The sequence below is a fragment of the Branchiostoma belcheri genome, unplaced genomic scaffold, assembly GCF_001625305.1.
Source record: "Branchiostoma belcheri isolate BF01 breed outbred unplaced genomic scaffold, Haploidv18h27 scaffold198, whole genome shotgun sequence".
Classification (NCBI taxonomy): domain Eukaryota; kingdom Metazoa; phylum Chordata; class Leptocardii; order Amphioxiformes; family Branchiostomatidae; genus Branchiostoma; species Branchiostoma belcheri.
Genome location: NW_017803468.1, coordinates 329,287 through 344,636, shown reverse-complemented (window position 1 = coordinate 344,636; position 15,350 = coordinate 329,287). Strand labels below are relative to the sequence as shown.

The following is a 15,350-nucleotide window of genomic DNA, read 5'->3' as shown; positions in this document are numbered from 1 at the left end:
TGCATCATCTTGTCTTGACTTGTCTGACTTTTGTTCCTTTTTCGACTTCCAAAAATTTGTCTTCACTTTATTTGCATATCAATCAACAGGTTGTGTATATAAACCTGCTTTCCCCTCTGGTCTCTCAGTCACTGACGAAAGCTAGTGGATACTAGCTGAAACGTCTGACGTTTTCAAAATACTATCCAGTTGCTTGAGTGACAGTTTTTTGGCATATCGTATTACCTGGATGTCTAACCTTCATCGACGTATCTTTAAGAACAGTTTAAAACTCGTAAAGGATCATTTTCTTGCCGCTAGTGAACATTTACGCCTGTATGTAGTGTGTACGTTTTATGGTTTTAAATAGATTTTAGGGACTCTGATGTTGAAACTAGCATTCATGACTTTTACATCATCAGTAAGAATAAAACATACGATAATCGAGCACTGTACATGTACACTTACTTATATCTACATACTAGGTTCACGCATAATCAAGAAGAGCGTATTCCAAACGGCTAAAACAACATAGATGTAGTGAAAATAGCATCTTCAACTTCCCAATTCATTTGGGACCGTCTTTTAAATTTAGCCTATAAAATCCAGAAAAAAGTTTTCCCCCACTTGACCACTGGACGAAAATCTATCTTGAAGGTCAATTAAAGCATGCGTTATATTAAAGGTTTATTTTATTCACGCTATAGCGCTGCTGAACATCTATGCATTTTTTTAAGTTAAACTATGCTTAAAGGTTTGATTTCCTGTAGTAGATTTGAGGCAGGAGATAAAAGAGGTGTAAATCTCGAATAAACTCTTTATAGTGCGTCCAGTCAGACCTTGGTATTATTTCATCCGACCGGTACCCACCAGTTCATACGGTCTGAGTGTTTTAAACAAACAAGGATAAAGAAGGACACCGATTAAACATGCACAGTGTACAAAGTGACCACCATTAGAACCCATACGTACCACAGAACTGTCTCTGATTGTTGATTCTGTTATCTACCATGAGGCCATATTGATTTAATTATATGGATGACTTGGAACCCCAAAACTGATGCGAGCGTGCGAATAAAAAAGTTTTCCCCCAACAAATTTGCTTTCATTATAAAATCTACGTGATCATGAAGGTTGAACAAATGACACAGAGTATGGTATGGCGAATAATCTACTCTTCAAATTAATTTCTTTGCATTCTCGTCTTTTTAATTCATTTTTATTATTCTACGACTTTAGTATAGTTTTCCAATATTTTTTTTGCTGCAACTTACGGTATACATTTGCTTATTTTGCAACTATTTTGTACGATTTAAAGTATGGTTGAAACCATTTTTTTGTAACGGCCGAAAATTCATGCATGCATCCATATAATAAAATCAACATGGCCTAAGATAAGATATGAGCTTATTCGGAAGGCGGAGTCTATATATATTAACCTGCTCGCGACTGACTTCCGCACATTTCTGAAGCTCGGTGCGTATCCCTGGTGGTGTCAGCGTGCCGACAGAAGGAGTCAGTCCGCAGACGTTTTGTCGTTTTTCAAAGGTAAGCTTTTTTGTCGTCTCCTTGTCTCAGAAACATACTATGTAGTAATTGAGTCCTGTGTCTTTAGTTAGATTTTTTGGAATATAATCCACGTACGTTTTGCTTGAAAAAAAAAATAGATTGTGTTCTCGATACAGGTAAACATATTTTACTTATTCAGTAAAAATCATCAATACCAATAGTCACCATTATTTAACGTTTTAAATATATTTGTCACTCTAGATTTTTACTTAAGGGAAAAATCAGCGCTTTCCAGTTTATCAAAATTTGTTGTCTTATGTCGCCAATTATTTTTTGTAAGCCAAGTTTCTATTAAACTTCGAGCTTTCATAAAATGAAGAAGCAGTGCTACCTATTTTTTTCTAGGAGGTGGGGTGGTATAAACTATATTGTCTAGCTTGCGTTTTAAGCGTTTTCAGTAAAGTCGTAATCCTCCCATTAACGACCACTACAAGCACAAGCTATTCCCAAAACTTTTAAATTGATTAAAGGCATACAATGCGAGAGCGGCACCTCTAAAAGAATTACGGATGAGTAAATCTTTCTGATAATGATATTTGCTCTTGTTTCTTATAACAATTTAGTTATCATTTCATACTTGCCAAAGAAGCAAGCTACGTGAGGAGCCCCTGTATGTTTTGGTACAACCAATAAACAAAAATGGCCTATAACACGAAACAAGCAACCGTTTGTCGTCAGCGACTTTGCATTTTTTTCTTTCTCACAGATATCAGTATACTATGGAATAGGGTTGATTCAAATTAGTACATTAAGAAAAAATGACTATGAAAATCCAGATTTACTGCCCTGAAATTGGTTTGGGTGCCTTTAAAAGGCAGATAAAGTTTGAGCCAAAATAACATATAACAAAGCCATTAATAAGACACAATCTACATATACATTGCTCAAGTACCGTTACATGTAAGGTCACGATTATCACACTTTGTGACGCAATTTAACCAGAAGCTACTCCACGAACCGGACGAAATACCAAGTGTGTTATGTACCTAGTGATACCGATAGGCTATTTGTGGCACGTCAACACTGCTTTATATCAATTATACGTAAATATGCCGGATCTACTAAAACCTAGCCAGCTCGTTCATAAGATAAAGATAATCTACCTGTCTGTACGAGGATACATTAATAACGTTTGCTTTGACGTGATATCCGTTCAAGTATAATTTGTTGTAAAAGTACGTGTCTAAGAGATTCAGAAGTGGTGTAAGCATATGTCACTAAACGTTTTTACTTTAATGAGCTGTGTGTGGTATTATTCCACACGAACAGAAAAAAAGAAGTTTTATGTTATGAAAAAACAGTTACCATGTCGCAAACACCAATTAGGAAACAATTACACTAGTGACATGTGTTTGCTCTTTGTCGTAGAAAGTTTAAAAGTTATACATGTTTTTATATTAGAGGGATTACAAGTCAGACCACAAAACGTTTACAAAGAAGGCGTGGTGGGAAAACTTTGAAATCTACGGAGATAAGAACTCTCCAAAGTTCAAATGCGGCACTTTTGTCCCTGTCTTTCATAGAGTGACTGCATTTAGACGTCGGCGATAGAAGAAGAAAACTTTTTTCAAGACACTTATACCAGGTACAGTGCATTGCAACTTGTGCAAATATTGAAGTTAAGCTATTGCTGATATTTAACAACATCTAATAAGTTTGATATATGTTTGAGTCATAGATTTTTTTATGTCTGTATTAATTTTTTAATCCCTCCTTACAGACGAAAGCAGACTCTAAAGAAGAAGACGAAGATGTTGACCGTCCTCGCGCTACTGTGTGTGATGTTGAGTCTGGGACAGGCGTCTGTCATCCCAGCACAGAGATCAAGTACGTGTTTTGTAGTTATCCCTTATTTTCTCCCTCCTTTCCGCCTGCGCTGTAGTATCAAATGTTTTCTGTGCCAAGCAAGTTTTTTTATTCGTATCAGACAGATTCTGACTGACACTCACATAAGAATAATGACACAAGAATAAGAATATAGAAGCGTAAATGCTCCAATGGGAGGTTTACGCTTCTAGGGAAGTTGTGCTTATTTTTTACGCGTTTTATTTAGTTTTCCGGCTTAAATTTTGTTTTGCTAGGAAGGTACATGGATATGGTATTTTTTGTACGCCCCGAATGTTGTATCGGATACTGCTTGGCAAATATGATATGTGATACTTACTGTTTTACGAATTTTATACTGTCTTTTGTACTGTATCCACCAAATGACCTGCTACGAGTTAAAGAATGCACTCATTGTGTGATCTCACAACGATCTGGTGCACGACGTCCGTTGCCGTTGAAGTTTTTTTTTTTGTAGTTGGTACATGTGCCTGCCGTAATATATAAGTTTTATTCTATACCTATTTATTTTACTATGCTACTTATTGTTACCTATTTGCCATACAATGTACCCTGTACAATTGTCGTCCAATAAAGTTCTTCTATGTATTATGCCCCTCCCCCCTCCAGCCTACCGCCGTGTGTGTTACCACACCAACTGGTCCCAGTATCGCCATGGGATCGGTCAGTTCTACCCCGAGGACATTGACCCCTCCCTGTGCACGCACATCATCTACGCCTTCGCCAAGATGACCAACAACCAGCTGCAACCGTACGAGTGGAACGATGACTCCACCGACTGGTCCACCGGACTGTACGAGAGGTTCACCACACATCTCCAGGTACTATGATAATCCTAAAAAGTTCATCTGTGTGCTGATTGTTACACGTTTAAAGTTAAACCTTTTGATCCAACACGAAGAAATTCCCTCACCTAGAGCTTTCGACCAGTCACTCTGGTCACCCTAGTAAGTAGACTCTTTGAAAGCTCTATGTGAGAGAATGTTTTCGATCAAAGGTACTAATAAACGTCATGGTACTGGCTGTCTGTTTCCTATCATTGCATTGTACCACTTTTGACTGTGTACGGGCATAATTTTACAGGTAAAGAACCCCCGAACACCAGCCTACCTTGGTTGTCTAAAGTTCGGTAGCAGCCCGTTCGCGCCTACCATTCTACGTGAATCGAAATAAGTTTGAGTTAAATTTGCCCTCAAATACGGCCCGAACAATGCAGACCAAACAGATTCCACCACATTCTGTGTATTTTATGTTAAACGCAAGTCCAATGTGGCCGAGCTAGCTATTAGAACCACATGTGATAATCTGTTTAATACCAAGACAAATCACGTATACTACCCAAATAGGAAGATGAGACTGCATTTCAAGGGTTTCAAAATATTGTCTTCCGTAACTTATTTACCTTTTCTCTCCTAAACTTTTCTTCCCACTACATCACAGTCTTAAGATATCCCATGTTATACTCAAAGTGTGATAGTTATACGTGTGTATATGTGCATAAACATGGATTAAAGCTATATACTATATACTGACTATAGTATGGATAGGACACTTTCCCACTGACTATCTTTTGAAACAAAAAAATTGAACCAGTAAATACTAGTATACATATTAGTGAGTTTGCGTATATGTAATAAGACTCACTGTAATTACCTCCATGAAATGGAAGGTATTGTTTTTGGCGCGTCTGTGTGCGTGTGCGTGTGTGTGTGTGTGTGTGTGTGTGTGTGTGTGTATGTGTGTTTGTGTTTCCGCTTTTTTGTACCTTCATAAGTTCATAACGCCTTCATGGATTGTGGTGATATTTGGTATGCTGGTAGGTGTTAGGGGCGAAGGTCAAGGTCAAATATGGGCCTCCTGGTGGATGGCCTTGGTAGTGCAGTAGCACTTCCGGTTTAATGAGGAATCTCCTTTGCAGCCAACAGATGTCTCATTGTGTGGCTATCGAGTCAGTGCGCTTGGGACCCGGTTTGATTAATGTGGTTCCCTCAGGGGAATAGGTGACCTATTTCAGGGTTAGGGTTTGTATTAGCTGCAGGCCTGATTAGCTGTGTGTTTGAAACACTTAGTGTACTGTATACAAAAACTCATATATTTCATGGAGGCGTGTCTGTCTGTGTGTGTGTGTCTGTATGTGTGTGTGTCTGTGTGTTTGTGTTTCTGCACATTTGTAGTCAGCATAACTCCATAACGCCTTTATGAATTGCGATGATATTTGGTACGCTGGTAAGTCTTAGAAAGACAAAGGTCAGGGTCAAATATGGGCCTCCTGGTGGATGACCTTGGTACTGCAGCAGAACTTCCGGTTTTTGTATCTTTTGTCCTAAACATGCTATGGTCTTGAATTTTTGGTGACAGATAGCTTTTCCTGTCAGGAATAAGTGGCGTGAGTTTGGTCCCCCTAGCAGCTTGTTTTGGAACTGCAGGAGATTTTCGGGCGAAATCTTTAAAAGCCAATAAGTCCAGATAGGAACAAGGTACTAGTATTATCATCATTTTTGGTAGGTAGGTAGCTGAGAGGGAATGTACATAATTAACTACAAATTATGCAAATGATGACTTAATTTGCATAATTAATGAGAAAATTCTATAATTACATGGTTTTACATTATAGTACTTTCATACATGTAATGTATGTAATCTATGGCAGATGGAACATCAACAGATACCAATTATGCAAATGATGACCTAATTTGCATAATTAATGCGAAAATTCTATGACTCCTTAGTGGTAAATGATGGGAATCTCATACTTGGTACATGTGCAAGTTAATCAAAAGTTAACATCACGATGCATTTATTATGTTAATGTGGAGGTAATTTACATAATTAAAGAAGAAATTTACATTTACATGTCAAGCCCATATTTCATGGAGGTATGAGATCTCGGAACTCTTGTTGTGCATAGAATTGCATTGCCGTATATCGTCATGACCTGTACTTTGCATAAGCGTATAATATAGGTCTTTTATTTAACATCCAAAACAGAACCATAAAAATACGCATTGATTCCCCGTTCTCCCCTAGCCGCACGGCGTGAAGACCCTGCTCGGAGTTGGCGGGTGGAACTTCGGCTCCACGGCGTTCTCGGACATGGCGGCCACGGCTGCAGGCAGGCAGACGTTCGTCACGACCTCTATCGACTTCCTCCGGCAGCGCAACTTCGACGGTCTGGACCTGGACTGGGAGTACCCGGCGGCGCGCGGTGGGAGGCCGTCCGACAAACAGACCTTCACTCTTCTCTGCAAGGTACATTTCATTTTAGTATTCTTGTTCTAATCACCACTAAGTCTACTGTTCCGCAATCTTATTATCAGGTCTATCAAAATTTCTTCCACTAGTAAAAATATTAATATTATCTTCGACGACTGAGGTAGTAACCTTTCCGATTGATTGGTGTAGTGTGTGGCGTAGCATTTGAAGGAGACATGCAGGCATTTCACCATATTTTGGTTCTCCCAATTTTAAAATGTTGGGATCCTCTTATTGGGCCCGTCAACTTCTTCTTGTAAAAATAACACCCTCTTCAGTCTGAACTTGACCTATAGCTGTGACAGGGTCAATTGGTTTACATGTTGTAATTCGGCGTTTGTAACTATGTTTTTCCCGTAGGAACTGAGGGAGGCGTTTGACGCGGAAGGCGCCCGTACCGGCCGGGCTCCCCTGCTGCTGACCGCCGCTATACCAGCCGGAGAGGACAACGCTATGAATGGTTACGAAATGGCCGAAGTGGCAAGGTAAAGCCCCTGTTACACAGAACCTTCTCCTTAACACTAACTTAGCTCCCCTCAACCATGCGTAAGGATAGATCAGGAGCAAGGTCGGCCTGGTGTTCCACCAGGTCGGTTACTGTTTGGCTGCGCAGGTTTTGAATGGATGGTTCAGCCATTACCGTTGGCTGCTGTTTGGAAGTTGGTCGGGATGTGGTTGTCAATAAAATTTGACCCAGATTTAAGTCAAATTCAATTCGTTCCATATAGAAAGTTAGGCATATATACCCTTAACCTGGTCAGACTGCCCCGGAACTGCATCTAGCTTCCGTCGACTGATGTTCAGAGAAAGGCTGAAGTACTTTTCACATTTCAACAGGTTAACCATCAACGTAAAAATTTCTCTTTGATATGTACGACCGTACATCGATGGGGCAAATGTTTACCTCAAAAGCCTTCTAATCTCCTGACCAACTCCAGATTATGAGGCATGAAAATAAGAGACGTTTGTGTTTTGCCAGGTACCTGGACTTCCTGAACCTGATGGCGTATGACCTGCACGGCCAGTGGGAGGACTACACGGGCCTGAACAGTCCGCTGTACGCCGCTAGTGACGAGACCGGGGACGACCGCAAACTTAATCAGGTTTGTCACGTGACTATGACGCAATCTACCATCTGCAAGCACGTCGGCAGAACGTACTGTGCGTACTGAGCGGAACCCTGATTTTTCACGGTTTTCGTTGGATTTTTAGTCAACGTTGCATCAGAATTTTGCCTAGCTATAACAGTTGCAGACGACATCTTTTCCGACATAACATTTGAAAACTACAGACGGGATGTTAACCTTACATACGTGAAAACGACAAAATATGAGACGTTCTGCCGAAGTGCTATGCACAAAACATTTCGGGTTTTGCGCAGGTGCAGTACGTTCTGCTGACGTGCTACCATCCGCCATTTTGGAGCGCGTCGTCAGAACGTGCTGCGACTGCGCGAAACCCCCATTTTTAAGATTTTCGTGGGATTTTTGGTCAACATTGCATCAGAATTTGTTGCAGACGATAACGTAATTTTTTTCGACACAAAATTACAGACAGAGTGTTAACCTTATATGCGTGAGTATGCGCAGATGCAGTACGTTCTGCCGACGTCCTCAGTTTTGGTGGGGTAGGGGCTCAGATATAGTTGCCTATGACGTGATGAATAAACAACTTTAAAAATACTTAATTCTTTGTTTGTCTCCAAGAATGGATATTTTGCTCATTTGTTTCTTTATTTGTTTGTTCTTACTTTATTTCACCGTGAGCGACGTATTGTCTGGCATGGCGGCGTTTTTAAATGTGCCCTTTCATTAAAAATCATCAACATCAATGAAGTCATCAGAAGCAAGGAAAGAGAGAGAGAGTGAATGAGAGAGACAGTTGCTGAGAACTGCTTAGAAAAAAAATGTTAAATCGTCATCATTTTCCCAATTTTTTAACACCAGGCGTTTGCAGTGGATATGTGGCTTGCCGGCGGCGTGCCCGCCTCCAAAATCAACCTTGGCTTGGCTACCTACGGGCGGAGCTTCACCACTACCGGGGACAACAGCATCCGGGCCCCGGCCAACGGCGGCGGCACCGCGGGGCTATACACGCGCGAGAAGGGCTACCTGTCGTACTACGAGGTCGGTAATCTACAAGAATATCTTCTGTCGGTAGTATCAAAGTGGCAAGACAGTACTGAATTGGCAAATTAAGGCAGTAGCCAATGCGCCACAGTAGGCTAGCGATTAAAAAACATCGGTACAAAAAAGGAAAGCCAAAAAAAATCGCACAAAAAGAAGCCACCTTCGAGAGTACGAGGTCCATCAGCCTCTAGTATTATAACACACACCAAATATATATCCGATTTTCCTTATTTAGTACCTTCATGAAATGTGAAGGTAATGTATTTGGGCTTTGTGTGTTAGTGTCTGTGTCTGGATGGATGTGTGTGTGTGTGTGTGTGTGTGTGTGTGTGTGTGTGTGTGTACATCAGATAACAAGTAAAGCTTGATAATAAAGCTTAACATTCTTGAAGAGAGATCCCCCTCCTCCAAGTGATGACTTTTGGACAACATAGTGAATGAGAAGAGGATCCAAAAATAACATTTAAATAAGATTTGTCCTTTAACAAATTCTGGGGTCTGTGCATTCTTTTTACAATTGTTTTGAAGCAATATATCATGTAAGAGCATTTTTTAAATATATATTCCAACATTTCATGACTGGACATGGTGACAGCACACTCAAGTTTATATCAACGTATTTTATGCCGTCACCAACGCAGAAGACGAATGCAGGACAAGACAATACAGTCAATGTAAAGTGCCTTTCCCAAGGGCACAAGATCGGTGGCATGTCAGGACTCGAACTCGGGACCTCTTGGTTCCGAGTCGAGCAGGCTACCACTACGTCACACGACCCCACAAGAGCAAATTGAACATTACGTACCAATAACTAGAGTCCTATTCATCGTTTTTTTTTCAGATCTGTGCGTTGCTTAATCAAGGTGCAACCCGTGTGTTCGATAATGAACACCTCGCACCATATGCGTACCTGGGAAACCAGTGGATCGGCTACGATGACATGGAGAGCCTTCCGTATAAGGTAAGTACAAATATGAGTTTTCGAAGCATATTAAAAAGAAAAAAATAGCAATGTAAACTTCAGAATATAACCAGTTGCCAGAGGTCCACATTTCACAGCGCCATAACCTTACCAGTGGTGATTAAACCTATAAATACCGACCGATAAACGCTGGTGACCCCAAATGGAACACGCCTTTCTTTGGAATGTGCTCACTCGGCGGTTCAATCGGTGATTACATGGATACCCAGACTTATGATGCCATATACACGTTGGGGCTTGTCATTTGCCCTTTAATCCGTTCATTTGTTTATCTATTCATCCATCCATTCATTCATGCATTTTTTTTCATTTTCAGGTGGAGTACTTGAAGAGTAAGAACCTGGGAGGGGCGATGGTCTGGGCCATCGATACAGACGACTTCTCGGGCAGCTCGTGCGGACAGGGACGCTACCCGCTCATCAACGGCATTAAGAACCTCTTGGAGACGAGCGTATCTGGTGGCTTCGTCCTCCCGGCTGGTCCCACCCACCCGCCGATTAACGGCATCAACGAGGTCCCTAACCTCATCAACGGCGGGGTACCGAACCTCATCAACGGCGGGGTACCAAACCTCGTCAATGAGGTACCAAACCTCATCAATGAGGTACCTAACCTGGTCGATGGTGTATCAAATCTCGCGGCGGCCACCCAGGCACCCATCCCGGTGGTCACCCAGGCACCCGTCGTGGTGGAGCCACAAGGTTAGGAGATTACGCCCTCTTTCCATGAACTATGGTTGCGATCCACCGTTTGTAGATCAGAGATTTAGCATATCGCTCAACGAATTTCATAAGAATTTTTTTTTTATTTTGTTGTCTTATGAATCATACGTTTACATCATACATCATATTGCAATTATTAGATTTGATTTGATTTATTGAAATTGCTAACAATACAATACTCGTGGGACACAGGCAGCGGGGGCTGGTGTTGTGGTCCACACACAAAACAATTATAGGCACACAAACAAGACACACATTTAAACCTAAACAATATAAGTACATGAAAATTACAAAATAGAATCAGCATAGATTATGACATAAATGGTCACACATATCAAGTTACCTACCCTACCTGCCTAGTCCCATGGATGACACTGGTCACTGGACGCACATTCAAAGCTAAATGGGCGAATGTGTTACAGATAGCTTGGATACCAGCTTTTGCTTGCCGACTGAGACAGCGTAAAGGCTTGTACCTAGGCTATGCTGTATCTGTATTACAAGGTAAACATCAATTGAGTAGACCACTGGATGAAATGCTTACAAACTGTTCTTATGTGTGACGTAGGGGTGACGTGTGAGGGCAGGCCCAACGGACACTACGCCGACCCTACCGACTGCGGCAAGTACTTCCAGTGCTGGGGCGGCCAGATGTTCCCCGGAACCTGCGCCGGCGGAATGCACTGGAACCAGGCTATGCTGGGCTGCGACTGGGCCTCCAACGTCAACTGCTAGGCTACAACATCGGAGGCTTCACAAGTCACGAACCGCCAGGGCCTAGGCTTTTGCACGAAGGCCATCCAATACTCTGTCATTTAGAAAGAGTCTAAAATTAGTCGCAGTTATTTCTAGGTTGATAACTGCTGTCAGCTGAAAATTAAATAAATGCTACATATCGTTTTCATCATTTTTTGTGGAGATCTTTTTTTGTGGTACAATGTGGTACAATGTGGTACAATTAATTCCAATTTCCAACACAACAAGAACGAATTTCCATCGACCACTCTCGCCTTCATCAGGATAGTTGGTAACAAATAGGTATGCAAAATGCCTTTAGTTAATTTTGATAAACACTATGCATCGGCAATGGGGTGGTCATATAATATGGTAATCCTTTAAAGGCACTCTATGTAGTTTTTTGCGCAAAAATTTGGAATATTCTAATTATACTAAATTTCAGTGTTATTAACAGTTACTATCACTTTTCAACACATTTGTGTCATTATTTCACATTTTTTACGTATATTTTGTCCGTTCAAACAGTCCTTGTTGAGTACCCGGTGCCACCGGTTTGCTCTGAGGACAACAACAACAACATACAGGGGTTGCCCCTAGGGTGGCTAATTGGCCCGGCTTGCCAGGCTTGATTGACAGGGGCACATGTGACAAGATATAGCCTCGATAGAAAAACACTCATATCTTTCACATGAGGTCTGGTGAAATATTTATCAACTTGGAGTATTTTGTTGGGCATGAATAAACTGTGGTCATTATCCCTTCATTATCCTTTCAAAAGAGATAAAAAATCTGGTAAACGGTTAGGTATTTCAGAAACTGGTAAGCTATCAACTGACACCCCACTGGGATGTAGGTCAAACCACTAGCAGTGGACAATACAATGTACCATATGTGCGGTTTGGCCAGAGGTTGCATAGAAGATCATTCACAGTTTTCTAAGCTTCTAAGGAGCAAGGATGTTGTATTTTTTGTTGCGGAGTATGATTTTGGAATACTAAAGGGTTAAGTCAATGTACTATGTAAAGAAAAGAATGAAAAAGATACTTTTTGTATTGTCAAAAAACTACATAGAGTGCCTTTAAAGAATAACAACAGTAAAGAATTACATGCAAGCACACAAGAAATCATTGATATAATTCAACGGCATCTTTAACCCACTTTTTTATTGTATAAAGATGGATAACGGGCTAAAATAAAGTGTCAAAAGTTCATGAGAAAAGTTGCAGGTGTGAAAAACGGTCTGAAGGTCGATCAGTTTGCCGGCGCGCACCTTTGCTCTTTCTCGTGTAAAGTCTCTACAAGAATCCGTCAAAACAACATTAACCCTATGTAGAAAGGGCTTTTCTGGTCATGCTGGGACCCGCCCCCTGTAACTCAACAAGTACTTACCGTAGGGCCACTTAATTCTAAGAGTGCAATAAGTTTATATCACAACATCTGGTGTAACTATGGCGTCATATGACGTCATTACATCGTCATATATGTAATTTTTTTATAAAACCGCCTAAATTTTTTTTTCTGAAATTACAATTTTTTCAAGATACAGCCTGAAAAAGGAATATAAATGGGCATAGATGTTTATATGAACGTTTTATTTGAAAAAAAACTACTGAATTATGATAAGTTAAAAAACATGGTTACACCAGAAACAATTTGGTCCACCATCTTAAATTTTGACCAATGTCGTAACCAAATTAGCATGAATTATGAATATCTTATGCTAGAAAATTTCCTAAAAACTGTCAGAAACCCATTGCCATGCCAATTTTACCTATTGATATGAAATTAAACATTAGGCGCTATCTTAGATGAAAGTTGCCGATCACAAGTCCCCTCGGTCTAAATAGGGTTAGCGAGCGATTGTTACCTTTCCCCACTGTGGTGCAAATCATAGCACATTTGGGTTGAGCACCTTTAAAATAGTTTGGTATAAGCTGAGGTTGAAAATGATAAAAGATACAATTAGCAAGCCCCTTAAACCAATTCAGTCTTTAAGCCGGTTTAAAATATACATAAATGCTCACTAGAGTGACGAAAAAACCTTTATTGACCAAGCTTTATTGTGTCCAATACAATTTCTTACAGTGTAAACAGTGTTCACTTGGGCTGAGTGTGATGCCTACATCTGTTCACGCAGAAACAAGAAGGGTGCATTTTGAGCAGCGAAAACAGCATAGATTCAGTGAAAAAACACTCGTACAACTTTGAATTAGGGTTGTCTTCTAGGACACACGATCACAAAAACAAGCAGAAAGAATAGTTTTTTTTTCCTTTTTCTTGATCACTGCACTAAATTCTACCCATGAGGACGCCTTAAAGCATACGTAAACGTTCATGTCCTTCACTCTAGTGAACTTATACACATCTTTAAACTGTGCTTAAAGGTTGGATTTCTTGTGAACGATGTATTATAGAAAATAAAAGACATGCTACCATTTCACATTTGCGCGTCCAGTCAGAGGCGAGTATTTGTTTTCACATACACTAAGAAGGTCTACATGCAAACAAGGATATGGAAGAATTCCGATCAAACATACGCAATGTGCACAGTGACCACCATTGGATAACATACTGACCTCAAAACTGTCTCTGATTGGTGTATCTCGCGCTCTTATCGAACGTTAGATAACAGATATATTTATTCCGATGGCGGAGTCTATATAAGTCTGCCCGCGACTTCCACACATTTCTGAAGCTTGGTGCGTATCCCTGGTGGTGTCAGCGTGCCGACAGAAGGAGTCAGTCTGCAGAAGTTTTGTCGTTTTTCAAAGGTAATCCTTTTTTTTTTCGTTTTTTTTTTTAAAGCACACAGTATTGCTTCAATATGGTCTTAAAGTGAGTATAGCGAGGGGATGTTGTAGATTTTGAGTGATTTCAACGTAAATTGTTCTCTAAAAATTAGCAAATATGGTATTCTTGACGCAAGACAAGTATATTTTAGTTACTCAGTAAGAACTATGTACCAACAGTGACCACCATTTATCGTGTGGTACCTAATGTATGTTGCTTACAGCTTTAAGGGTAGAAATATAGCGTCATTATTATGCTCTGCGAATACAATGAGCCCAACGGTTGTTGTCAAGAATGTTTTAAAGAGTCGGTATTCGTCACATAAAACTTTGAGCTGATCTGAAAGAACAAGAAATACCTAGGGGGGGGGGGTCAAAACTACAGTGACAGTCTTTGTTGCGTTTTCTTGAATTGTTTTAAGCGTCCTAGCCCATATATAGGTAGCCACTGTAAGCACAAGGTAGCGCGTAGTTTAAAAAAAAGATATACTTCTATCTAAACACTATGTATCAAAGCCATTAGTGAGACAAATTATTACAGCACCTACACATTGTTAGTACTCAAGTACCGCTAAGTAAGCTTACTATTATCAAACTTTGACTGACACTGTGACGCAATTCAACCAGAACCGGACGAAATACCAAGTGTGTTATGTACCTAGTGATACCAATAGGCTATTTGTGGTACGTAAACACATATTCATATCAATTATACGTAAATATGCCGGATCCACTCAAAACTTTTCAGCACATTCAAATCAAAAGATAATCTAAGTGTCTGCATGAGAATCCATTTATAACTTTTGTTTGAACGCATTTACGTAATATCCGTTCAAGTATATTGTTTGTTTTAGAATGTGCGTCTTTGAATTTCAGAAGCCAGGTACTTATATGTTACAAAAGATGCATACTTGAATAAATTTCATGCAGTAATTTTCACACGAACAGAATAAAGAAGTGGCATGTTGTGTAAATGTCTACGTTACAGTGGCACAAACACCATTTAGGAAACAATCACACTCGTGGCAAACTTTGTTCTTAGTCGGAGAAAGTCCACAAGTAATACTTAGAGTTTGACATGTCGGTTTAGTTTAAATGTTAGAGGGATTAGGAGTCAGACTGCAAAACGTTTACAAAGAAGGCGTGGTGCAAAACTTTGAATTCTACATAGATAAGCAGTTTCCAAAGTTCAAATGCGGCACTTTTGTCCCTGTCTTTCATAGACTAACTGCATTTTCATACTTCGGAGATAGAAGAAGAGGGAGAACCTCAACATACTGTACAACAATTGTGGCAGGTACAATGTATGACCACGTGCAGTACAATTATGCATGTTGAACATTTT

General features: G+C 40.2%; 1 protein-coding gene across 1 annotated transcript in view; it reads left to right on the top strand.

Moving 5' to 3' along the window:
• Window positions 1–15,350, top strand: part of LOC109468277 (probable chitinase 3) — a 47,516-nt gene that overhangs the window by 14,342 nt on the left and 17,824 nt on the right. Inside the window, exons 12-22 of the mRNA XM_019766533.1 lie at window positions 1,431–1,527; window positions 3,269–3,375; window positions 4,003–4,214; window positions 6,421–6,642; window positions 7,006–7,130; window positions 7,625–7,748; window positions 8,592–8,771; window positions 9,616–9,735; window positions 10,073–10,457; window positions 11,047–11,208; window positions 13,882–13,987. Of these exons, the coding sequence (XP_019622092.1) occupies window positions 1,431–1,527; window positions 3,269–3,375; window positions 4,003–4,214; window positions 6,421–6,642; window positions 7,006–7,130; window positions 7,625–7,748; window positions 8,592–8,771; window positions 9,616–9,735; window positions 10,073–10,457; window positions 11,047–11,208; window positions 13,882–13,987 (1,840 nt within the window). The remainder of the gene's footprint in view (window positions 1–1,430; window positions 1,528–3,268; window positions 3,376–4,002; window positions 4,215–6,420; window positions 6,643–7,005; window positions 7,131–7,624; window positions 7,749–8,591; window positions 8,772–9,615; window positions 9,736–10,072; window positions 10,458–11,046; window positions 11,209–13,881; window positions 13,988–15,350) is intronic.